The following is a 24,043-nucleotide window of genomic DNA, read 5'->3' as shown; positions in this document are numbered from 1 at the left end:
CTTTCATGAGAAACAAAAAATGTTCTTCATGAGAAAAAAAATTAATTTTTAGTTATGCTTTCATAATACATGTTCAACTCTATTAATTGTCTGGGTTTTTTTTTTTACAACTTTGTTCATAGATACACATAGACTGAAAATTATAAATGTATTAAGTAGCCACAGGCCTACACTACTTCTGTATTGCTGTAGCTATCTGTGGTTGACACTTTCATTTAAAAAAATGTATTGTGAAGCTGAAATAAGAATATTTGATATTGTAATATAATGGTTTTCTCAGATGTTATTTTACTCTGCAGGAGGGAATTGAGTGAGAAATTTAACCAGAAATGTGTTGAAGTGTTTTTGTAAAGGCCTCTGACATCTGTCGTTTATACTGACTGATGCCACTTCAGCAAGGCCACAGCTGCCAGAAAAAGGTAGAGTATTGCTGACTTGAGTGGTGACCTGAGCATTCCATTACACATGAGGTTCCTGTGTTCACAGAGATCTGTGTGATCTCTGTGTGATCATGTGTTTTTTCAGGACAGTCCACTCATTTTGGGCAGGAAGGTGTTTTTAAAAAGTGCAGTATTCCTTAAATGTTTCTGTGGTAAGCATTAGGGAGCGATGGGCTGTGCCAGAACTCTCTGCTGCATCCCTCACTCTGTTGCTTTGGCTGGGCTTGAGCTGACTGTGCCGTGTCTTACAGTGAGCTCAGTGCCTCAGCTGTACTTGTGTAACAAGAGGGGCCATTCATAAATGTGATTCTTGGCTTGGAGATGCTAGATTGCATTTCCTAGCCTAGCACCAGGGTTCACTGTGCCTCAGGAAAGTGAAAACTGTGCTGCAGGATAGGAGTAGCACCCGCTCATTTGCTGTGGCTGGGGAGAACTCTCTCACCTGAGGGTGCAGTTGTCAGTCTCATGTTGCAGCAGGAGATGCCTTGAAAGGAGCTGTAGCCTGGGGCATCCTGGCCTGGATCAGCAGCAGTGTGTCCAGCAGGATTAGGGTAGTGCTTGTCCCCCTGTACTCAGCACTGGTGAGGCCACACCTTGAGTCCTGTGTCCCTTTCTCGGCCCCTCACTACAGGAAGGACATTGAGGTGCTGAAACAAGTCTGGACAAGGGCAGCAGAAGTGGTGAAGGGCCTGGAGCAAAAGTCCTGTGAGGAGCAGCTGAGGGAGCTGGGGTTGTTTAGCCAGGAGAAAAGAAACCTCAGGAGAGACCTGACCTCTCTTTAGAATTACCTGAAAGGGTTGGTCTCTTCTCCCAAGTAGCAATCAACAGGACAAGAGGAAATAGCCTCAAGCTGCCCCAGGGGAGGCTCAGATTGGATGTTGGGAAACATTTCTTTATGGAAAGGATTGTCAAGCCCTGGAGCAGGCTGCCTTTTGAAGTGATTGAGTCACTGTTTCTGGAAGTATTCCCTAGTCATGTAGATGTGGTGCTTAGGGACATGGTTTAGTGGTGGGCTTGGCAATGCTGGGTTAGCAGGTGAACTCAATGATCATGGAGGTTTTTTCCAACCTAGATGATTCTATAATTCTGTGACCTGCATTCCTTGTCCCCCTGCACTGTTGTGGGTTGGGAAGTGGATAAGGTGGGAATGAATGATTGAAGTTGAGCCTGGGAAGAAGGAAGTGGAGGGGAAGTGTACTTTTTGCCTCTCACCATCCTACTCAATTTTTAATTGACAACAAAATAATTTTCCCCAGGTTGAGTCTGCCTTGTCAGTTGTAAGTGACCTCTGAGTCTTTACCTCCCCCTCTTCTGTTCCAGAGTGGTAAAATGAGAGTCTAGCAGGCAGAAAATCAGGAACACACGTTCAAAGGACAATGGACTTCACATATACCAGTGCTTAGGGACTGCTGCATTTGTCTGATGCATTCCCAGTGGAGACAGTTGCTCAGCTTATTGATCATAAACCAGAGCAGGCTGGAACATGGGAATAGCACTCCTTGTTTAGGTAATGTTGTGAGTGGAAGAACAATGGTGTCCCTGTTAGGGATATGGAAGATAATGAGACACTTCTATTTTCTTATCTGTCCTGCATGTCAGAGTTAAAAATGTATGGAAAGTTCTTTCTCAGTGCTCTTTTGCTATGAGGTTCTCTTTTTATGTACTGGATTTATTGTATTTATCTGCCAAACCTTTCCTCATTTACATCGTTGCAATCGCTTCTTTGGTGATGTCCACACCCCTGGAGACAGTAAGTTGTGTAAGCTAAAATATCCAGGCTATTCCCCTGGTTTCAGCAGGGATAGAGTTAATTTTCTTCCTAGAAGCTGGTACAGGGGTGTGTTTTTTGTTTAGTATGAGAATTAAGTTGATAACACAGGAATGTTTTGGTTGTTGCTGAGACGTGTTTTCCCCAAGTCATGGACTTCTTAGTTTCCCATGTTCTGCCAGTGAAAATGCTGGAGTGGCACAAGAATTTGTGAGGGCACAGCTGAACCAAAATGGCCAAAGGAATATTCCATACCAAAGGACATCATGCTCAGTGTATCACCTGAGGGGTGGGCTGGCCAGGGACAGCTGCTCAGGGTCTGGCTGGGCATTGGTGAGCAACTGCATCATGTCTGTTGTATATTCTAATTCTCATTATTGCCACAGTTATTCTAATTATTATTTTCTTCCTTTTATGTCCTATTAAACAGTTTTTATCTCAGCCTGTGAGTTTTCTCACTTCTACTTTTCTGATTCTCTCCCCCCTCCCACTGTTGGTGCAGAGTTGAGGGAGTGGCTGTGTGGTGTTGAGTTGCCAGCTGGGGTTAAACCACAGCAGCTATTTCCTGGTGTGTTAGGTATTCTTTTATTTTTTTTTTTTTTTGGTTTGTAATTCAGGGAGCTGGAGCTGCCAGTACCTTTGCTCTTTATATTGAGTATCAAGCAGTTATCAAGGAATAAAGGGTGTGGAGTCAGCACATCTGTGTATCTCTTTGTATTCTTGACATAACTGGAGTATTTAGCTGGCAGTGGCTGTTACCGTAATCAGGCCCCACAAGAGCAACTTGGTCTGTTTCTTTTTAACTCATACGTTTCCTCTTTAAAATTGCCTGGTTCCAGGCAGTTTGTAGAATGTTACCTGTCGTTGCCTGGAAATATCTGTTATCATTCTCCTAAAATAACCATTCCCAGTCAACTGAAAGCTGAACTACTGTTTTTCTGCTGGTTGTCATATCAGTTTTTCTGACATTTTTCAGTGGGAAGTGTAGACAAAGGATTACAGAAGGTTGCTAGAAATTCTGCTTGCTTCCTAATCCAGCTAGCTCTGTGTTTTCATGAGAGCTTGTGCTGGTGCAGAGAAATTCTAGTTTGGGGACTGGACCAGAGAGAAAGATGAGATGGTGACATTTGAGACCCAGACTGGTTTGGCTTTGTGATTGATCAGTTTAAACATGCGCTAGTGCTAAAGGTTCTTTCTGCACTACTGAGTGTCTGAAATGAGGAAGCTTTCCCCTGAAATTCTTGTGCAGTCCTGAAAATAGAGAAGACCTTTGTGGCACAGAGGAGGTGCCACTGACTGGGGAAGCCTTGAAATACCTTCCTGCTTGGAATGCATGTGTTGCCCAAAAGAGTTCAAACGGGTTTGAGTTACAAGAAATCTAACACTTGTCATGAGGCTGTACCTACTCTTTCTCTCCCATCCTTCTCTGCAATCCACCTTACCCATGTACCCTGTGTCTACTCAGGTCGTTGCAGTGCTGCATCCCTGGTAGTCTGAGGGAGCCCCAGATGGGTGAGATGACAAAGTGACACCTCTGTTTTGATCCAGCTGATTCTGTGGGGTTGCTGGAGGAGTTTTACGGGTCAGAGTGGTGGAAAAAGCACCAGGGAAGGACAGCCTAGTAATAGGAAGTTGCTTTCCATGAAAAGGGTCAGTGAGCCAGGCTGTTTGCATAAAGTAGATGCTTGCATAAAGTAGAGTAGGGACTGCCATCAATGGGTCTGTTTAGGTGATAACAGAGAGGAGTGAAGTGGGAGCACTGGGACTTCTCCTCAGATATGGACAAGAGAATGGGCAGCTTGATGTGTGTAAGAAGAATGACATCTCTTAATGTCTGAAATCTCCAAATGGAAAAGATGCTAAAAGGGCACTGGTAGATTGTGGTTTGCTTTTAGGAGCAAAGGCTTGAGCCTTTGTTTCCACTGGGAGGGTTTGTTGTGGGAATTATTTCTGAGCAGTATTGCTTCTGTCCCGGTATGCCTGAGTGCCAGTGTGCTGGTTCTGCTGTGCCAGGAGGAAAGGAGGGAGGCTGGCTGCCGTCCCGGGCTCGTTCATGAGCTGAGGGAGGAGCATGTGGGACAGCACCGTGGAGCCTCTTTGGCCTGAGGAAAAGTGGGATGTGTTGGCTCCTTTTTTTTTTTTTTTTCTTTTTCCTTTTAAATTTTTTTTCCCATCCTGTGATATTGAGCTGATTCTTTCCTGCAGCCTGTGAGAGGTAACAGAGGTCTCTTTATGGTGTGGGATTTCCTGGATAAAAAGTATCTGATGCTTGTGAAGTGCTCTGCGTAGTTTTTGGAGTGAGTGTTCGACAGAAAGGAGCGATGTGGCAGCAGCAGTGAGTGGTTTAATGTGTTTTCTTTATTTGGCTTGAAATTCTGAGACGTGAAAAGAGAATTTGTTTGAGGATTTGATTTATATTTTTTGTTGTTTGTTTTTCTTTTGAAGTAGCATAATTTCTTGGTGGGTTTTAAATAGGAAGAGGTAATAGGATTATGAAAGTGTTGCGTAAAAGAGGTGTTAAAAGCTATTGGTTTAACTGCCCTAATAAGAAACTAATCTGTTGAAAAGAAGGAAATGCCTGTGAAAGGAGCAGGTATAGACTCTTGTAAAACTTGAAGACTTGAACTATCCTGCATAGAAAAGCTGATGCTGTACAGTGATCTTTCTACCTTGCCAGTTGTCAGGAATTTTAATTCCTTCTTGGTGGATATCGTGAAGAAGACTGCTACACTTCCTGAGGTACCCGGAGCTAACCCTTTGCTGCTTTTGATTCTGGCCTAGATAAAATAACAAATAATTGTCTGTTTAGTGCAGAGCTGATTAAATGCAGTCCCAGGGAACTCTTTCATGCTTCATTTCCTGCTTGAACTTATTACAGTTTTTAGAGTTAGGTTGAAGTGAATGCTCGTTGCTGCTGAACCTGTTCTGCTGCCTTTGGAATTTGTGCATGAGCTTGAGGAGCTTGCAGGGGCTTCTAGAAAATCCTCTGTGGGAAATCTGTCCTTACTCGACCATGTGAAACAGGTAGTCAAAGTTGGTTTGTGTAAATTAAAAATTAATTTTCCTTTTGTCAGATGAAAATATATTTCACTCCTATAGGGTAAATAGTTTTAAATGTGAACATATGAAAGGTAAAATTTAGGCATCATGTTCTCACTGATTGTTTATACTGTTAAGCATAACTTTTTTTGGATAAGTACTCTAGGCTTTAGCATAATCATCACAATGACAGTTTTAATCTAAAAATGTATCAGGGAAAAATCACGGTTTGGAACATAATGAGTTTTTATCAACTCCAGTTACTTACCAAATTTTGTTCATAAGGTTATTTTCCTTCACATATATCTAGATCAAGGCTATCAGTTCTCAGCCTTCTGGCTGATACTGACTTTGTCTAGGAATTCTGCAATGGTGAAAAAGAACAGCCTTTAGTCCAGTATTCCTGGCCACTTCTGAGCTTGGTAGTGCTACTGCCTCCAATCAGGAGACAAATGCCCAGGCTGACCCTGCAGCCCTTACATGGGGAACCAGCTTGTACATGTGTTGCTTGCTCATTCTGTGCTTACACAGTGTGTCATACTCCAATGCATGTGTGTTTCTGCTGGGAAAACCCTGGGTGAATATGGATGGGTTCTGGTCATCCTAGTTTGCTTCAGAAGTCTTGTCCATGCTGGAACCTTGCTTACTGTTTTGTACTACCTGGATGGAAAAGGGCAAGTTAGGGCTTTGTGTTTGTGCCGTCATGCTCAAAGATGAGAACTGAACGCCCCTGTTCCTGGAGGAGTCATACAGCTCCGTGTCCTGCATGGGTTCCTGCAGATAAATATCTTATGAGCAGTGCCAGGAACCTTCCAACAAGGAAGCAGGGTTTGGAGTGTGATTCAAAACACATTGCAGCCTATAGAACTTGGCTTGTCAGACAAGCTGCAGAGCACAGGGACAGTTGTTGGTACAGATGTGGTTTGGGGAAGGCAGAACACTCACTATTTTTGTGCCTCAACATGATTAGGGAGCTATTTGGAATTGTGTTACAGCATCTGTCTAGATACAAGTATAGCTGCATGTAGATGGAGACCTTTCACCTTTTCCATCAATTTTAGAATTCTGACTTATGCCACATTTGCATAACTGTGGCTTTTTATGCATTTTGAAATGGGTACTGTAGTGGTTTTGACCTTGTGGTCTGAAGGGCCATTCCCTTCTAGCCAGCTGTAACTTTCTAAACTAGCTTTGGTTATGCTTCACTGAGATTTTTTTTGACAAGAAAGTTGCACTTTGTTTCCTATGAAAGTTTCTTTGGTCTGTTTTATGAAGGTCACACACAACTAGAGTCAGGTTTCAGAGCTATGAGAAGAGTTTAGCTGCACCACAAGTGTTCTCCCACCCATGTTTAAGGGTTGGTCACCCTGAATTATGAAGTGCAGGAGAAAAAAGAACCATGTTTCCAGCTTCTGAGATACTATTGTTTCTAGCAAGATTTGTTCAGTATTGAATTTTTGCTTGCACATGGTATAATGTATGACTAGGTGGCCTTTTCTCACCACCACCCCTAACCAATGTATCAGCCATAATCCAGGGATATCAAAGATGAAAAGATGTGCTTTATTAACTATATAGGGAACAAAAGAAAGATGGGAAGTTGATCAGTGGGATGGGGGACTTGGTTGTTCAGGATGTGGGAAGGACTTAGCTACTGGATATTCCTTCTGCCTTAGTTGTTACTGAGTTGTTACTGTCAAGACTATTAAGGCTGGAGTAGGTTTTGCATGACTATTCTAATCAGTATTTGATTAAGACTATTCCATTAATAATGATTTCATGTTATGTATTATAACTCTGCCTTTTTACTACTTCTCCAAGTATGGCTTTTTAGCAGCAGGCCCTGAGCCTAACTTTTTCTTTAACAAGGTCCAAGCTCTGGTCTTTTTGACTCTGGGTTAGCTGCCTGAGTTGGCAACCAAGGTACTTTAGGCTTGCTGGTGAAAAATGACCTTTTTAACTGAAAAGTCCTTAGTGTGAAATGGTAACACAACACCCTCCAGAGGTGCAATGGCCAAGGTTTTTTTTTTTTTTTTTTGTTTCTTGGATTTCTTGGACAGGCACGTTCTTATTGAGGCTTAACTTCTTGCTTGTCCTTTTATTCTCATTGTCTTCTTAAGTTCCCAAGTTCTCAGTATCTGGCAGGAGTCATACAAGTGACAGCTCTTCACTTCTTCATTCATAAGGGTACAGTTCTTCCACAGTTCTTCCTTCTCTGTTGATAGAATCAGGTTTGCCTTTCTGCGCACATGCCATTCTCATGTTTCAGGGGAAGAAAGCCAGGCAAACCACCTTTTAACCTCTGAAGTAATGATGGAAGGTAAATTGGTGTGTCAATTGATTCAACTGTGTTTTTCCATTTCAAATACCAAAATCCTTTGTGTGTCTGCATTTCGAAATAAGCGCTGTATTCTCTGTAGATAACACAAAAAAAACAAACTGTAGGTTTCTGAAATGTGAATTATTGCCCCTCTGCATGAGAGTTGTGATGAGCTGAAGGTGACTAACGGTTGTGATCATGTGTGCATATCTATGATGCCCTGCTCAAGTGTATTTTAAGCAGGAGCAGCATTCTGTTGCTGCCATAGAAGCCAGTGGAGATGTGAGTTTAGTTATTATGGGAAATTATTCACACTGACAGTAGAATAGTGTGAAGATTTGTCAGAGACAAGTAACATGAACTCCTAGTAGCAACTACTTCTAGAATCTTGCAGAGCTGACAAAGGAAATTCATATGTGTGAGATTTGAATTTGGAGTGGAGGAGAGTAGAAATAAGGTTGGTGCAGTAAGTTCATAATTTATGTCCATAATTTTAACAGCCTAGTACCTTAGCAATTTTACACCTGCATGTTCTTCCTGATATTTTAACAAAACCAACAAAATATTTCAGAATCCACTTCTTCTGATTAATACTGACTGTCTCCTGTTTATTCTTTATGTGTTTTCCCACAGATAGTTAATTTTTAACTTTATTTATGAACAAAATAATTTCTTATGGGGGACAGCCCATTTGCACTAATCTGAGTACCAGTGGTGAGCAACTGTTTTAACTCTTTTTAAAGATTGTAGTCCATTTCTGGGAAAGTGGGAAGCTGTGAATATAATAATCACCTTTTGATAGTTGTTCACTGCATGTAAAGTTCAGTTTTTTAACTTTCATGCTGACCTTTAATTAATTAATGATTAATCTGGGGTGCACTTGGATTGGGTGATGGAGAAGGAAATTCTCTCCTTGTGAGACCTTTGGATTTTTAGGAGGAAACTACACCCTTTGGAGGAAGTGCTTCACCTGATGAATACTGTATAGTAGCTGAAAGGCAGCAATTTAGATTATTCTATAGAAACTTGTAGAGTTTAGATAAGGAAATTCTAAGGTCTTTGATTTATTAATTACAGGCTATTATCACCCATGTGGTCCACACTGCTCTCAGATGATTCATAGAGCTTATCACTGATTTCCTGTGAGCAACAGTTTCAGGGTGTAAACTGGTGAGGAAGAGTGGACATTTTGTCTTTTATTGGAGTCCCTTTACTTGGAGCATTGCTATGTGTTTCATGTGACTGGGGAGAGCAGGTTGGCTGTTCCATGAAGTGCTTGCCAGGAAGGACAGCAGCTGGTAATTCCCAGTGAACCCAAAAAGCTTGGGAGTTCATCTTGGTCGTCCTGGGTCAGGGTCCCACTGATCAGCAAAATTCCCTAGAAGACACCAGGCCTAAACTAGTGGAAATGTGGAGTTACTGCACTCCTTGTGCCTGTGGATATCTCTCCAGGGTCTCATGTACTTTAGAGGCTGGTATAAAATAACCTTTTCCATGTTTTTATGTTTCTTCTCTTTGATCTAGCCTGTTTCATGCGCATAGTCTTTGATCATTGCCTTTGCTTCACTTAGTCTCAATCCTTGTTCTTCTCAGAGGCTGCAGTTTTCTTGTGTGTTTTCTGTATCAGAGCTCTCTTTCACTAAAATTTCATTCTTTCTTTGCTATGAAATGATAATAGCAGCCAAAAGAAGTAGAGTGGTAGCTATAGTATGATGGCAGTGAAAGGCTGTATGAAAATGGAGCCCTTGAAAGAGGGCAGGAGGGGGAATAAAGGATTGGCTCCTCACAGACATAACACCTTTGAAAAGCTGAACCTTTCTCTTAAAAAGCAGGAAGACTTTCCTCCTTCAAGTGTATGAGAGGAGGAATACTGAACAAAGATCCAAAAGGTGGTACTGACATGCAGCAGATAAAGACCAATGATTTCTGATACCAGTCAGTGTTGTTTCACACTGCATTGTGCAGAGCAACATAACATCAATAATACTGTCTTTCAGAAGAAAACAGTTCATTTCTGCAAAGATTCATGTGCTTTTCATTTCAGATGGGCTTTACTCATAGCCAGCAGAATCTCTTGCTTTGCAGCTGTTGTTAATTTTGGTAGGAACAGAAGTAATAAAACCTGTGTATTGCCAGACACTGTACACACACATAACATGGGATAGTGGTTGCACTTTCTGATCTGAAAAAAAAAGAAAGATTGAGAGAGAAGAACAAAACAGGAAAGTGATTTGCATAAAATCATGCAGCTGGTTTATGACTGAACTAAGACCAAAGATCATGGTCTTGGTTTCTGACCAGTTGATCGTACTCGCTGTTCCTTTTGTGTATTGTCATAACCTATGTTCATGGAATCTGTGAGGGTGTAGCAGTGGAGGTGGTAGAAACTCATTTTCTCCTTCCTTTTTTCTTTTTTTGTGGTCCAGGTTAAAGTCATATTTTGTGACATTTGAAGAGGAAACAATACTATGGCTCCATGAATTTCAAAACTGCAGGAAGTGTGGCAGCCCTCCCTACCTCCAGCTTTACTTCCCTACTGTGATGTTCTTACTGGGAGCTGTGGTTTCATCCCTGCAGGATATGCAGTGACCTGCTTCATCATCAGAGGAGAAGAAGCTGTTTGTGGATTGGGGAAGCCATGGCCTTGGGCTGGAATGTTTTTAACCTCTTCTATAAGTTCAAAGTATTGGTGCTTGTCACTTTATTTGTGATGGTGCTATGGACCACATTCAGTTACTTAGTGGACACCAGACAGGAAATTCCTAAAGCTAAGAGCATGATGGAGTTTTTCTGGAAGGTAACTCGCCTGGAGCACAGTCAAAAGGAAGAGAAGATTGAATCCACTGCAGATGCTCCCATGGTGGAGTCATTTCAGGATTCCTGCCCAGCTCTGTCTCCATACCTGCGTAAGTGATGCTGTTTTCCTCTCCTCTCTGACAGCTTCATCCACTGCAGTGCTGCTGACTTCCCAGCCATATTCCAGCTGGATTCCTTTCCTGTGAAACCAATACAGCCAGTTGCAGGAAGCACTGCTGGGTGAGGGACTGTCTTGTGGCACCCAGTGCCCTTGCTGGGTCTAGCTGGGAGAGCAGCTGGTGCTGGGCTCTGCATTTGTTGATAAAACAGAGCACACCAGTGATACACCAGTAACTTGCTGACTGTGAACAGTGTTTGCACTCTGCTGAGGCTTTGTCTCTGTCAGTCCTGGCCCCCTAAAATCCAGTGGGATGGGCAGGAGGCTGGGAGTGAACACAGCTCAGACTGCTGATCCCAGCTGACTGCAGGGGTATTCCATAGCCTGTGACTGTGCCATTCATCATGCTCAGCAGTAAAAGCTTGGGGAAAGGAGGAAGGAGGGATGTTCATGGTGGCAGCATTTGTCCTCCCAACAGCTGCTGTGGTGTATGTGGTGAAGCCCTTCCCTGGATGTGGCCAATGCTGCCTGCCAATGGGGATTAATGAAGAAATTTTTCTTTTTCCCTTGCTTACACATGCATCTTTTTATTTAAAAAAAATTAATTTTTTAAAAAATGAAATTATTTTTGTCTTAACCACAAGTGTTTTCATCTTTCCTCAGTTTTTCGCCATTTTATTATTTAAATATACTTTTTTGCATCTGTATTAACAATTTAAGGACTTCATAACACTATTGGAGTTGGTGCTAATTATGATGAAGGTTCAAATGGGTGACTGTTTTCCTGGTTTGGGCATTTTTATTATTATACTTTTTTCTTGGCTTGGTACTGCAGCAGCACCAGGCTCCTGCTTTGCATCATTATTGTGTCATTTTCTTCATTATCAGTATCATGTCATTATCCTCTTTCTCTTTCTTATTGTGAACCTGATTAGGGATTTGTTTGGGAAGCTAGATTCTTCCTTCTTCCCTGATGTAGTACATAAACCTTTGTCTCCCTGCACACCCTGACCCCAAGACACATTTGATTCAGCAAATGCAGCAATGACTGCAGCCATCACAGTTGCCTGTATCATACTTTTTCATGGGCTTGCTGAGTTCAGAGGAGCTGGGATTATAGCTCAGTGCAAGAGAAGGGATAAAAATTTCATTTGGCTACAGAAAGCTTTGGTGTACTTTATCTTATTAATTTATAGCCTTAAGCCTGTTGTGCTTTTTTTTGTGCTTTAGATACTGATGACTTCTTACAGCCACAGTCCTGTGTTTCTTTCCATTTCTTCTCCTTTGCTTTGCCCTGGCAGTCATTCCTGCCCAATTCTTCTACAGTAGCTTAGATCTTCTCTTGGTTTTTTAAAAAATATTTTTATTTTATTGCCACTACTTCACAGTCACTTTAAGCAACTAACATGCTTGACATCCTCTCCTTCCACTGCCTGCATAGAATCCTTGTAGTGCTACTTTTCTCTTGGAAGGGCAGGGAAGCCAGCTGGGGCTTGAACCTGGATTTCTTTCACTGGTTACACAGTGCCTCATAACGTGACTGGGCCAGCCACAGCCTGAAACAACTCAGGAAATGTTCTTGTGCTTCTCTTACAGGAGGTGCCAGCAAACTCTTCTTCAAACCATCTGTTACACTGGAAGAGGTGCAAAAGGAGAACCCTCAGGTAGCCAAGGGCAGGTACCACCCTGTGGAGTGCTCAGCCCTGCAGCACGTGGCCATCCTTATCCCTCACCGCCACCGGGAGAAGCATCTGCTGTACCTCCTGCAGCACCTGCACCCCTTCCTGCAAAGGCAGCAGCTGGATTATGGCATCTATGTCATCCACCAGGTGAGGCAGCTGTGCAGAGCTGGTTGGGTGAGGGTGATGGCTGTGCCCTGCAGCCTGAGGAGGGGCTTCTGCTGCCTCTGCTGTCTGACACCAGTCCTCCAAGCCTGCTTCCAACAATTCTGCTTGCTGAGGGATGCAACACTGCCTGCAGCCACTGCTGCTGACATTCCTGGATCTCAGGGCTGGGGAGTATTGGCAGTGTCTCTAACTGGTGTTAATTTCTCAGTCTGAGTAACTTGGTGTTTCTGAGTTAGCATGCAGGGTAAGCATCTTTTGCACTGCTAATGCAAGTGACTTCTCTTGCAGTATCCACACATGTAACTAGGCTGGCCTGTCTGTCTTCACATTTGGAGTCATTTGGATAGAAGGCCCCAGTTTGTCTGTAGCCCTTCCCTCCCATCAGGCTCTTGTGCTTAGTAAGTTTTGTGTACTGTGGTTTTATTTTTGCTTTCTCAAACTAAACATGACAGCTGCTGCTTGTAGCTGCTTTGTTTGCCCAGCAAGTGCAGTGGGAAGTAGTTGTCATGGAAGAGCACTTGGTTCCTGAAAGATTTACTAATTTCTTGATTTACATTTTTTCTAGCAAGGCTGTTCCAGTGGCTAAAATTAAGCAGACCTGTGCCGCATTGTCTTTCATCAAGGTGCTTATGTTCTAATTGCATGTGCTAAAAGCATTATATGTTTCTCTTTTGTAATATGTTGTCTTTTTCTTGATCATCTGTTATGTTTGCTTTCTTTTACTGTTGTTTACTTGCATGTTCTGCTTTGGCTCCAAAAAGTCATTTGAGACAGTTGAAGAAAAAGGTGATCATAAATTAATACAGTTTCTCTTCCCTCCTGATTAAAGAGCCTAGAGTCAATTAATCAGTATGAGACAGTGCTTTCTAGGTGAAAGCTTCCACTCTTAGCTTCTGCTCAGCTGAAAATCTCAGCAGAAGACCAATAAAAGTTGTGGCATGATATTTTTACTTGGAATGAATTGTTCTTTCATTGTTTAGAGTCATCATGTGGCCTCTAGAGTGGAAAAATGAGGGCTTTTTTTCTGCATTAATATGTACTATAATCATACATTTGCTGGCTCATTCTAGCAGGAAGCAGTGGTTAGCAATAAATTACTGGGAGAATGGGCATATCTTTTTAATTTATTGAAATATGTGAAGTGGAGAACTGCTGTTGTCCTGTTAGCAATAAGTAATACAAAAGTATGGAATTTTTGTCTGATGAGCACAACAGTGTCAAGTCTGAACTTGTTCTATCAGAGATTGTGCTTGGAAGGTTGAAGCTTTCACATAGCTCTTCCATGTAGATAGGCATGCCCAAAGACTGGAAAGTGGGTCTAACAAAACTCTGCTGGGGCAAATCCATTTTCTCTCTCGATTTGTGATGTCAGAAGTTGTTCTAAGTCTCTTTTGAGGAACGACAATACTCACTCTACTTTGGAGGTAGATTAAATGGGCCTTTTGTATTTTTTTTCTGTGAACCACTGGAGGGCTTACTCCAGATTTCTTCTTTATGGGCTGCTTTTAACATCTCTAAAGTTGTGCTCCTCTAAATGTGTGTATACATGAGTGCTGCACTCCAAACAAGGTGAGTTTGTAATCCTTAAAGGGTGAATGATTTCTTTCCCAACATAAGTTTGCCCTGTGGTCAGTGTTATTCTTCCATAGAAACAAAGGGAGACAACTCTGTCCTTGACAAAAGATGAGTAAATTTTGCTGTTTGTTCAGTATATGGTCTGACATGGCAAACTGCCCTTCCTGGAAAGCCATGTCAGCTGGCATTTGGCTGTTGTGGTGGCTTGCACTAATAAGAACAGCACTTAAGCAGATGGAAGAGGCTGTCCTGAACTAAGCTGGGTTTGATACTCGACACAAGTGATGTTCTCCAAATGTACCTTACCAGACATCTGGTTTGTTCTGTTCACTCAAAAACCTATGTTTTCATTCTCAGGAGGAGGCTGTCTCATGGGTATTTTTATATATGGGACTTTTTAAGGAAAAAAAACCACACCAAAAAACTCCCCATTCAGAAATTTGACATCTTGATTTTGGGTAAATTGTATCTAAACTTGTTACTGGAAAATTTCCTTCCAGATGATGGATGCAATTGATTATCCATCTTGTAATTTCTCAGAATGGGCACTGTATTGTATTTTTCAGACTGCAGGTATGGAGTCATAAATCTTCTTCATTCTGGGGCAGATGGTTGTTTTAGTGAACAAATTCTACTTTAGAGCAAAGTGTTACTTTTTAGAACAATAAAACATGCTTTGTATACAACAGCTTTTCTCTACAGCTCACCTTCTCTCAGCCTGGTGAGGCCAGCTTCTTTCTCATTTTCCATTGGCCCTCTTTCTGTCCAGGCATCTTTGAGAAAATTTGCTAGAATTCCAAGCAGTTTCTCTTGAAAACGTTTTTTTATTATTCTTTCAAGTACACAGGTTCCTTGCTCAGGAAAATGACTGTCCTGTCTGTGTCTGGGAGGGCTGGGGTTGGCCCTCTGGCTCCCAAGTGGGAACTTGAGGTAAATCCCCACTTTGTCCTCAGGAGCAGAAAGCCTTCTGCAGACTGGTACAGTGTGCAGCCAGGTAAAAAATGAAAATAGCAAGATAAGCACATGTCTTGCTCCAAACTGAATGTTGACATGATAAGCTTACAAAACTGCCAGGTGTGTGTGGATATACTTGCACCTCAGCAGTGAAGAATTAAGAGTTTTGAAAAGTGAATACTAAGTAACTTACAGCAAAAGCAAACAATGGAGAGAAGTTAAAAGGTGAAGCTCTGTGCTAGGAGCACATCCCCTGCAACAGCATCATCAGGCTATAGGTGGGAGGTAAAAATGAAGAGACCTGCTTTTCACTCCCACTCTGCCACTTACGTGTGAGCTGAGGAAATACAGGGAGCTCTTTCAGCATTGCTGTCCTCCAAGCTGAGGGGACAGGCATTAATAGTTCATGGCAAGGGCTCTGACATCTAGAGACTAATTAGCATGGGATTAACATGGGGGTTTGGTTTGGTTTTGCTTTTCTTAAAAAGAACTTCCATGAGCCTTACTGACACAGTTGTATGGAACACCAGTTTCTAGACTGTACTGGTACCTCTTCTGTTCTGGAGCCTGAGGGTAGCTCCAGGACTGGGACAGAAGGGTGGTTGAGCCATGGAGCAATCACACTTGTGGTGCCCAGCTCAGCACAGGCTTTCCTGGCCCTGGCTGGGTGTGGTTGTGAGGGATGGAGGCTGGAGAAACACTTTGCACTGTTGGCCACTCCAGTGCTGTGCCCAGTGTGAAGGGGCACCCTGTGCAGTTACTGCTCCTGAGGTGCTGGAAAAGCCACACGGGTGTGGTTGCAACCATGCAATCAGAACAAGTGCCCAGGAGCAGCTCTGGTTCAAAAGCTGTGGCACCTTCTTCAGAGTTGTTTTTTCCCATTCTTTTCCACAGGCTGGCAACACCAAATTTAATCGAGCCAAACTGCTGAATGTAGGATACCTAGAGGCTCTAAAGGAAGCAAACTGGGACTGTTTCATTTTCCATGATGTGGATCTGGTGCCAGAAAATGACTTTAACATTTACATGTGTGACACACAACCAAAGCACCTTGTAGTTGGCAGGAACAGTACTGGATACAGGTAGGAAACCAGGAATATGGAAAGAATACCAACAGGGAAATGCCATGTTACTGATAATGTTCCTCTTCTGATGGAGCTGTGTGCTGGTATCTACCCTTCCTCATGACACGAGGTTTCTGGTGTTAACACTTCACCTCTCTGGGGTACAGAACTGGACAGACACCTCTGCAGTCAGCCCTGTGGTCACCTGCACAAATGATGATTGTCACTGTTTTGGTTTCTGGAGTTGAATTAAGAGGCATTTTGAGAGGAAAGCAATGTGCCCGAGGTTGTGCAGAGACCTTCTTGCAAAACCAGATACACATTTGCAAGTTTCCTGATCCTGTGATTTGAAGGTGTGATCTTACTGTAACAGAACTTGCTGCTCACTTCTGCTGTTGAAGAGGTAATGTCTGATACTGAGAGCTCAAGTGGGGGAATTTGCCAAGGCATAGGGCTGTCCTTTAATTATTTGACTGAACAGTGTATAACACAGGATCATTCTGATTTTTAAATGAGTCCCCTAGGTGCTCATGTGATATAAATAGTTCAAGGTGAAAAGTCAAGTTCAGTCTACCTCAGAGAGAAAAGGCTCCTGAGCTTGGTGAATTTAATGACCAAACATGTTCTCATTGAACTTGTTTCTTTCAAGATTCATTCATGTCACATCACTCTAAATATTGATTAGAAGTGGGCTTTTCAAAAACTGATCTCAAAGTACTTTGAAGTAAAGCTCTGCTTTGCTTCTGCATTTCCTTTGTTAAATATATGAGAATGAGGTGGGATGTGCCAATACTGACACAGAATAATATTCATGTTCCAGTCATATAGTGAAAGCTGGAACAAGTACATACGTATTAGGCTTGTGACAGGCTTTTGGAGCACTTGCAGAGCCTTGCAGAGTATTCCACTGGAATGCTGGTGGCTTGAATTTGATAATTCAACTTGAATTGATAAGTAATACTTCTTCTGTGTCACTGCCTGTGTTTATGCATCCATGAAGTGGGGTTAATAATGCTCTGCTTCCAAGGCATGTCTGAAGGAATTCAGATTCTGAGCTCAAGAATGATACTTGAACTGAGCTGATACTGCAGGTTGATACCAATCCTAGTTGGGTGACCTCAGTGTTTTGCTGCAGCTGAGGTGAGCATACTGAGACATTGCCCAGATAAGGTAGAGAAAACTGAACCCATCCATGTTCTGTATTAACACAAATTGTCTTGGGCAGAAATGTGGGTTGGTTTGTGTTTTGTGGGACTTTTTAATGTTGGTTTTGGGGTGTTTTTTAGGGTAGTGGGTTCTTTTTTTTTTTTTTTTTTCTTTTTTGTTTGTCTGTTTTTTGGTTTTGGGGTTTTATTAATTTCCTGATCTGGGGTGGGGGGGAATTATTTTTCTTCCAGGGGGGTATATTCTATTGTGATGCAGTGTGCAGTAATCTTAGCAGCCATGTGCCTTTGGAGATCCAGTGCTTTATCTTTAGCTACATAAACTACAGCTCAGTTTTGGATTCTTTTAGACAGAAGACTTATATATATATAAGTTTTGAAGATAAGGTTGGGAAAACTCTTCTATTTTAATTAAGGTTTTTCCTTGAGACCAGCACAATATCTTTTCCTCCTGACCATTCCTATTATTTGTGTTCTTCAGTCCAATTTTAAGAATTCCAAAGGAGCTGATGTTCTCTTGTCCTCAGGGAAGGGTAGTTACGGGGGCTGTTACAGAGATGCATTTTTGCAGGTGACGTCAGCTGGGAGCAAGTTATGCCTGGGCTCTGCCAGATCTGTGCTGCCTGAGGAGGGTTGAGTGGGCAGCATTGTCCTGGTTACAGATCACAGAATGGAGGGGGTTGGAAGAGACCTCTGGGAATCATCCAGTCCAACCCCTCTGCCAAGGCAGGGTCAGCTAGAGCAGGTGACACAAGAACTCGCCCAGGTGGGTTTGGAATGTCTCCAGAGAGGGAGAGTCCACAGCCTTCCTAAGCAGCCTGTTCTAGTGCTCTGCCACCCTCCAAGGAAAGAAGTTCTTCCTCATGTTGAGGTGAAACTTTCTGTGTTGTAGTTTATGGCCTTGCCATCCTGTCAGTGGAAACCATTCAAGGGTCTGGCACCACCCCCTTGGCACTCACTTTGCAGATATTTATTTGCATTGATGAAATCATCTCTCAGTCTTCTCTTCTCCAGATTAAACAGGCCCAGCTCCCGTAGCCTCTTCTTATAAGAGAGATGCTCCTCATCATCCTTGTAGCCTCTGCTACACCCTCTCCAGCAGTTCCTTGTCTTTCTTGAGCTGTGGAGCCCAGAACTGAACAGAGCACTCCAGATGTGGCCTCTCTAGGGCTGAGCAGGGGAGGAGAATCCTCCCCTTGTCCTACTAACCCCACTTCTGCCAGTGCACCCCAGCTCTGGCTCCTTTGGTGTCTCCTCTGTGTGGTGGTGTTCACAGGGGTCCCAGGAAGAGGGAAGAGACGAGGATCTGACTCCATGTTTCAGAAGGCTTGATTTATTATTTTATGATATGTATTATATTAAAACTATGCTAAAAGAATAGAAGAAAGGATTTCATCAGAAGGCTAGCAAGGATTAGAATAAGACTGGAATAATAATAAAATCTTGTGACTGTCAGTCTGAGACAGCTGGACTATGATTGGCCATTAATTAGAAACAACCACATGAGACCAATCACAGATGCACCTGTTGCATTCCACAGCAGCAGATAATTATTGTTTACATTTTGTTCCTGAGGCCTCTCAATTTCTCAGGAGAAAAAATCCTAAGGAAAGGATTTTCATAGAATGTGTCTGTGACACCTCTGCAGTGGTGCAGGGGAATTACAGGGTGAATAAGCAAGCACTGGGGTGTGTATATGGGTGTGTGCCTGGGAAGCAGTTCCCAAATGGTCAGGCTGCTGGAATGGGATGTGGCCTTGTAGGTGACTGTCCTGAAAGCAGGGCTGGGAAGGGCTCTGCCTGCTGTTCCTGTTTATGGGACCACCTTGCTGTCCATTCCATTTGTTTACTGCATTCCTCTGGAGTATCCATAGCAGAAGTCTCAAGGTAGTAATGTGTAATTAAAACTTGATGGAACTTCTCTACTGTGGCTTCTCTCTTCTGGGGAGGTGATAAAGGAGAGAGAACAAATCTGTTCACAAGTCAGGCCTGACCAACCTGATAGCCTTCTCTGATTTGCCTAGCTTGGAGGAGGGTGCAGTAGTGGATAATGGTTATCTTAGGTAGGCTTTCAGCACTGTCTCCCATAATGGCCCCAGTGACCAAGTGATGAAGTATGGACTGGTAAGTGGACAGTGAGAGGGGCTAAAACTGCCAGAACTGCTGGGCTCAAAGGGTTCTTATCAATAGAGCAAAGTCCACGTGGAGGCCAGTCACTAGTGGTTTACAGCAGACCTTTATAGTGGGGCTGGTACTAGTTAGAGTCTTCATCATAACCTGGAAGATGCAGCAGATTGCACCCTCAGCAGGTTTTCAGAGGACAGAAATCTCACAGGGCTGGTTTGTGTGGCAGGGCCTTTGTCAGGCTGGAGAATGTGGCCAGCAGGAATCTGAACAGAGAAGTTCAACAAAGGGAAATGCAGTGTGCTGCACCTGGAGAGAAGTAACTTTGTGCACCAGTAGCTGCTGGGGGCCAACTGTCTGGAAAGCAGCTTTACCATAAAGGACCTTGGGCCAGCAGGGTGCCCTTGTGACAAAGGTCAGTGGCATCTTGGGCGGGGGGTTATCAGCAGGTTTTGGGGAGGTGATTGTTTCTTTCTTTCTACCTCAGCATCATGGAGATGATACCTGGAGTACTGTGTGGAGAGTCTGGTTCAAGCATGGCTTAAAGAAAGAGGCCATGAAGGCATACAGTTGAGAGAAAAGGTAGTTGTAAAGCAATTCCCAGGCTTGATTCTATAAACAATTAGGCTCTCTCAAGCACCACTTTATAAACAATAAGGTTCTCAGACAGTCTTCCCATAACAGGCAAAACACTCTGTCCTTGGGCTCTCTGGGAAAAGATAGCTACTCTGAGAACAGATATGGAAGTTTTGGGAACTTGTCATATCACAGTGAGAACGCTGGTCCTGTTTTCAATAAACAAATCATAGGTATTGTAAAACAAAAGGAGGGGTTAGAGTTTTCTCTGTTAACCTATCATGAGTTTGGATTTTGCAATATGCATGAAGTTAATTAACACTGTTATATAAAGTGGCTGATTGATCAATAAATCGAAGTCAATGCTGATCAACGACAAGGTGGGTTGGCTTCCTTCGCTTTCGACAGTACTGTGCCCAGTTCTGGGACATACTGGAGCAAGTCCAGAGGAGAGCCTGAGAACGAGATTAAGAGAATGCAGCATCTGACATGTGAGGGAGGCTGAGAGTGCTGGGGCTGAGAGAGAAGGCAGAGGGGGATCTTGGAAATGTGTATACATACCTAATGGAAGGGAGTAAAGACAGACTGGAGCCAGATCCTTCTCAGTGAAAGGCAAGTGGTAATGGGCACAAACAGGAAATTCCACTTAAACATATGAAAAAGTTTTTTTTTTACTGTGAGGATTGCCAATACTTGGAACAGGTTTCCCATACAAATTGCTGAGTCTCCATCCTTGGAGATGCTCAGAATCTGACTGAACATGTTCCTCAGCAAGTTGCTCTAGTAAACCCTGCTCTGAGCAGAGGGGTTGGATTATGGGATCTCCAGGGGTCCCTTTGTACACAAAATCACAATTTCTCTGTGATGTACACAATTCCTCTGTGATGCTGTGAGCAAAAATCAGCCAGGAAAAGTCTTGAGGGAGATTGTGTTGTGAGGGTCTTGTGTTGATTTATTTTCTCCTTTGCTGTTTTTTAAATTACATTGATGGTAAGCCAGAAATAATAATAACCATTGTCTAGCATGTCCAATGCCATAATGTGTACTTTCCAGCCCTGGCAATTTGTTAATCTGTTTAGATTCACATACATGTACAAATGCAATCTGTAGCCACGTGCCCATCACCTCTGAATGGGCTGGGGCAGGATAATAGAGGCTGTGTTGTAATGTTCCCTTCAGGGCCAAGACAGAGAGCATCATAGAAAGCAATTAGCAGAATGGCCTAAGAAGGCAAATAAACATGATATGTAAACATCTTGTAAAAGTAGATGCATTTTTCAGGATGAGGAATGTAAAAGTTAGAAATTAATCTCCTTTAGAGCTGAGCCCCATTGCATTGGGTTACTAAGTAACTTGCACTGTACCTTATCTTGGAATTTTTATGGCACAGTAGCACATATGCCCTTGCCTGTGAACTGATTTCTTTCCAAAAGAAAGTTTTTCAGATTGAGCTCTAAGACAATCAGTGGCTCACTGTTGTTATTGCAGAGCTTCCGCTATATTAGTGCATAGCTGTGTTGCTGTTCTATACCTGAGAGTCCTTGAAATGAAGCACCTGCTTGGCTGGCAGGGGAATTGTAAAGAGAGAGAAGCTTCTGAATAAGACTCTCTTCTCTCAGTTGGAGAGGTAATTTTTTCTGGCCTAAAGCAACTCATCATCTTTTTGTGAAAAGAGAAAGAGAACAGGACCAGCTTTTAAGGATCTGTGCACCCTTAACTCTGTGAAAGACAAGTCTAGACCTGGAGTTATCAGGGTGATGTTTTCATTGTTGATAGAATTTGACTTTTAATTTTTCATTCTCTCTTCTTGTACATCTAGGTTACGGTACCGGGGATATTTTGGAGGTGTTACTGCTCTTACAAGAGATCAGTTTTCCAAAGTGAATGGATTCTCTAACAACTACTGGGGTTGGGGTGGAGAAGATGATGACCTTCGAATCAGGTAAACAATGAGGAACTAGTTTTAAAGAAATTTTAGAAGTTGGCCCTTTTAGAAATTTTAGAACTTTGCACTAAGCCTCCAAGAGCAAAACACCCCAGGGGCGTTCATTCAGAACAGGACTGAACAGTATTGCAGTGGAGATGTGAAGTCCAAGATGCAGTTCTGTGAGCATTTCCTCTTTGCAAGGGTTAGGTGTGTCCAATGCCTAATCCTCTTCCTCATGGCACTTTTGGCTGCGTGTGGGTTAAGTTCTTTGGTTGGTCTGCTTTGGTTTTGTTTCAGACACGCAGTATTTGTATTCTTGCTTGGAAATTGGTTATAATTGAAGTCTGGAGTGTGGTTTGCCAGAGATGCAGAAATGTAAGGAGTTCCAGTGCTTTGCTAGAATGTGGGAGTGTTTTGGTGGGACTGGGTGTTTTGCATTCATTGACTACTGGATTTAATCCAAGTAGGGCTTAGTTTGTATTTGTGTAGTGTTGATTATAGTGAAGACAGCAAATAACTTGAATTTTAGAAAGGCTACATATACATGCATATGCCCTTTGCTCTTGTGAAAACTCATTTGCAGATGTGCCTGTCAACACAGGAGAAACCTGTTGTCTGGAGAGGTTTAGTGGGACAAAGAAGTCTACCAAACTTTTATGTTGAACTTTTGCTCTTTGCCTAGGAATAAACCTCTAATCCTGCACTGCTATTAGTAAATAGAGAAAAAACCACAAGCAAACAGCAGATAAGAACCCACTACTCTACAAGCTCTGCTGGCAGAGCCTATCAGTTTGTAACTCAGTTTATACTCTGTCATTTTTAAGTTCTTATCCTTTTCAGTTGCTTAAATTTGCAAACACTTTGGGGACATAAAATTTATATCTCTGGTGATGTTATGTAAATATAGAGGGGATTAAGTATGTTAGAAGTTAGGAACTTGCAAATGAAAAGTGTTTCTCGGTGTCAGTTCAGCAGATTGGTCAGCTCTACCTGAAGAAATTGGAAAGGTCTGCTGCAGGTATGGGTTTCTGTCCCTTAACCACAACTGTTTTTTCTTTCTTACTCCTGGCTAGATGCACCAACTTCTCTGTGACCTCCTGGGAGCTGACTTTTATAGTTCAGGGAGTGGCTTGGTGCTATTTTATTCCCTGGCTTCCCATGGGTAATAGTTCTTTCTGATATTCCCTTGGGCAGCAGAGAAGCAGCAGGACAGCAGGATTTACTGTGGGTCTCTACAATCTTTGCAAGGGGTTGGAAACAAGTGATGTTTTTGTGTGGCACATTGTAACTTTGCACTATTGAGGTCTTGGTGGGGAAACCAAGTCCCGACCCAGTGTGTGCTCTGCAGCCGGACTTGGCTTGTGCCTTGGGCTGGCCTGGTGACCGAGTTTGCAGGGGTAGGTAATGGCAAGCTTGCTGTCTGGTGGGCTGTTGTGCAGAGATCCTTGGAGCCTTCCCGAGGGAAGTCAGCAGATGGCAGCATCCCTTCGGTGCTCGGGACTCTCACATTCTGCTGATCTGCCTCGGAAACAAAGGTGATGGTCTCTTTTGGGCCCCCTCCTAAGGCGTGTATCTCAGAGAGATTCTTCAGATCATTTGTTGTAGTTGTTTGATAATTTAGTTCTACAAAGTCATGGAAATCTGTAAGGGGCTCAGTTTTTTCAAATCTTGGTTTCCTATTTTTCTTTCAGCTGATGAGTGACTAGCAAAAGGTGGACTATTCCTTAATTCCCTTGTCATAAAGTTTTTTTCTGCTGTCAGGGCAAAGCTGTGCTCCAAAGGTATGTGTAAGGTCAGAAACTCCAACTAAGCAACTGATGTCAGACATTTAAATCCATGCATAGGGCTCAGTGCTTCTGGCATTGTTCTCAGAGAAATTTGCTTAATGTGAACAAATAAAAGTTTTGCAGCTGTCTGACAGCTACTAAAAAAGAAAACAAGCTTTTAATTTATTTTTGGAGAACTATCAAGTATAAGGGTTTTATTGCAGGGCTTAAGATGGACTTGTTGCAGAACATGTGGAAACTTGCTACAGGGCAGTGCAGAGTAGTCCAGTCAATATTGATATAAATGTACTCTGTTTTATAATGTCTGCTTAAAGCTCTACATCTCTATTGTAAGTAGTTACCTGCTTCTGTTCAAAAGAAAGGTGTATCTGTCACCCCCCCAGACCTCTTCTCCAGGAATGCAACTCTGAGCCTCATTTCTCTGGCAAAATGGGTTGTGGAAGAGATGCAGATTAGCTCTTACAACTCTGTATTTGCTTCCACAGCATCTACAAGAGATGGGGTCTCCAACTGTTGGGTTTTCTTCATTAACAGCTGGTTTAGAGG

The 24,043-nt window shown here is 42.7% G+C and overlaps 1 protein-coding gene across 3 annotated transcripts in view; it reads left to right on the top strand.

Annotated features, from left to right (window-relative positions):
- The window catches only part of B4GALT4 (beta-1,4-galactosyltransferase 4), a 28,558-nt gene that overhangs the window by 3,316 nt on the left and 1,199 nt on the right, over nt 1-24,043 (top strand). For 2 of the 3 annotated variants that reach the window (XM_059493860.1, XM_059493861.1), the window contains exons 2-5: nt 9,994-10,473; nt 12,078-12,310; nt 15,752-15,939; nt 21,603-21,725. In XM_059493860.1, coding sequence (XP_059349843.1) covers nt 10,206-10,473; nt 12,078-12,310; nt 15,752-15,939; nt 21,603-21,725 — 812 coding nt within the window. In that variant the 5' untranslated portion in view covers nt 9,994-10,205. Of the gene's footprint in view, nt 1-299; nt 420-9,993; nt 10,474-12,077; nt 12,311-15,751; nt 15,940-21,602; nt 21,726-24,043 lie in introns of all 3 variants that reach the window. The other variant, XM_059493862.1, reaches the window with a different exon arrangement.

The sequence above is a fragment of the Ammospiza nelsoni genome, chromosome 2 (assembly GCF_027579445.1).
Source record: "Ammospiza nelsoni isolate bAmmNel1 chromosome 2, bAmmNel1.pri, whole genome shotgun sequence".
NCBI lineage: Eukaryota > Metazoa > Chordata > Aves > Passeriformes > Passerellidae > Ammospiza > Ammospiza nelsoni.
This window is presented reverse-complemented; position numbering and strand designations above follow the sequence as displayed.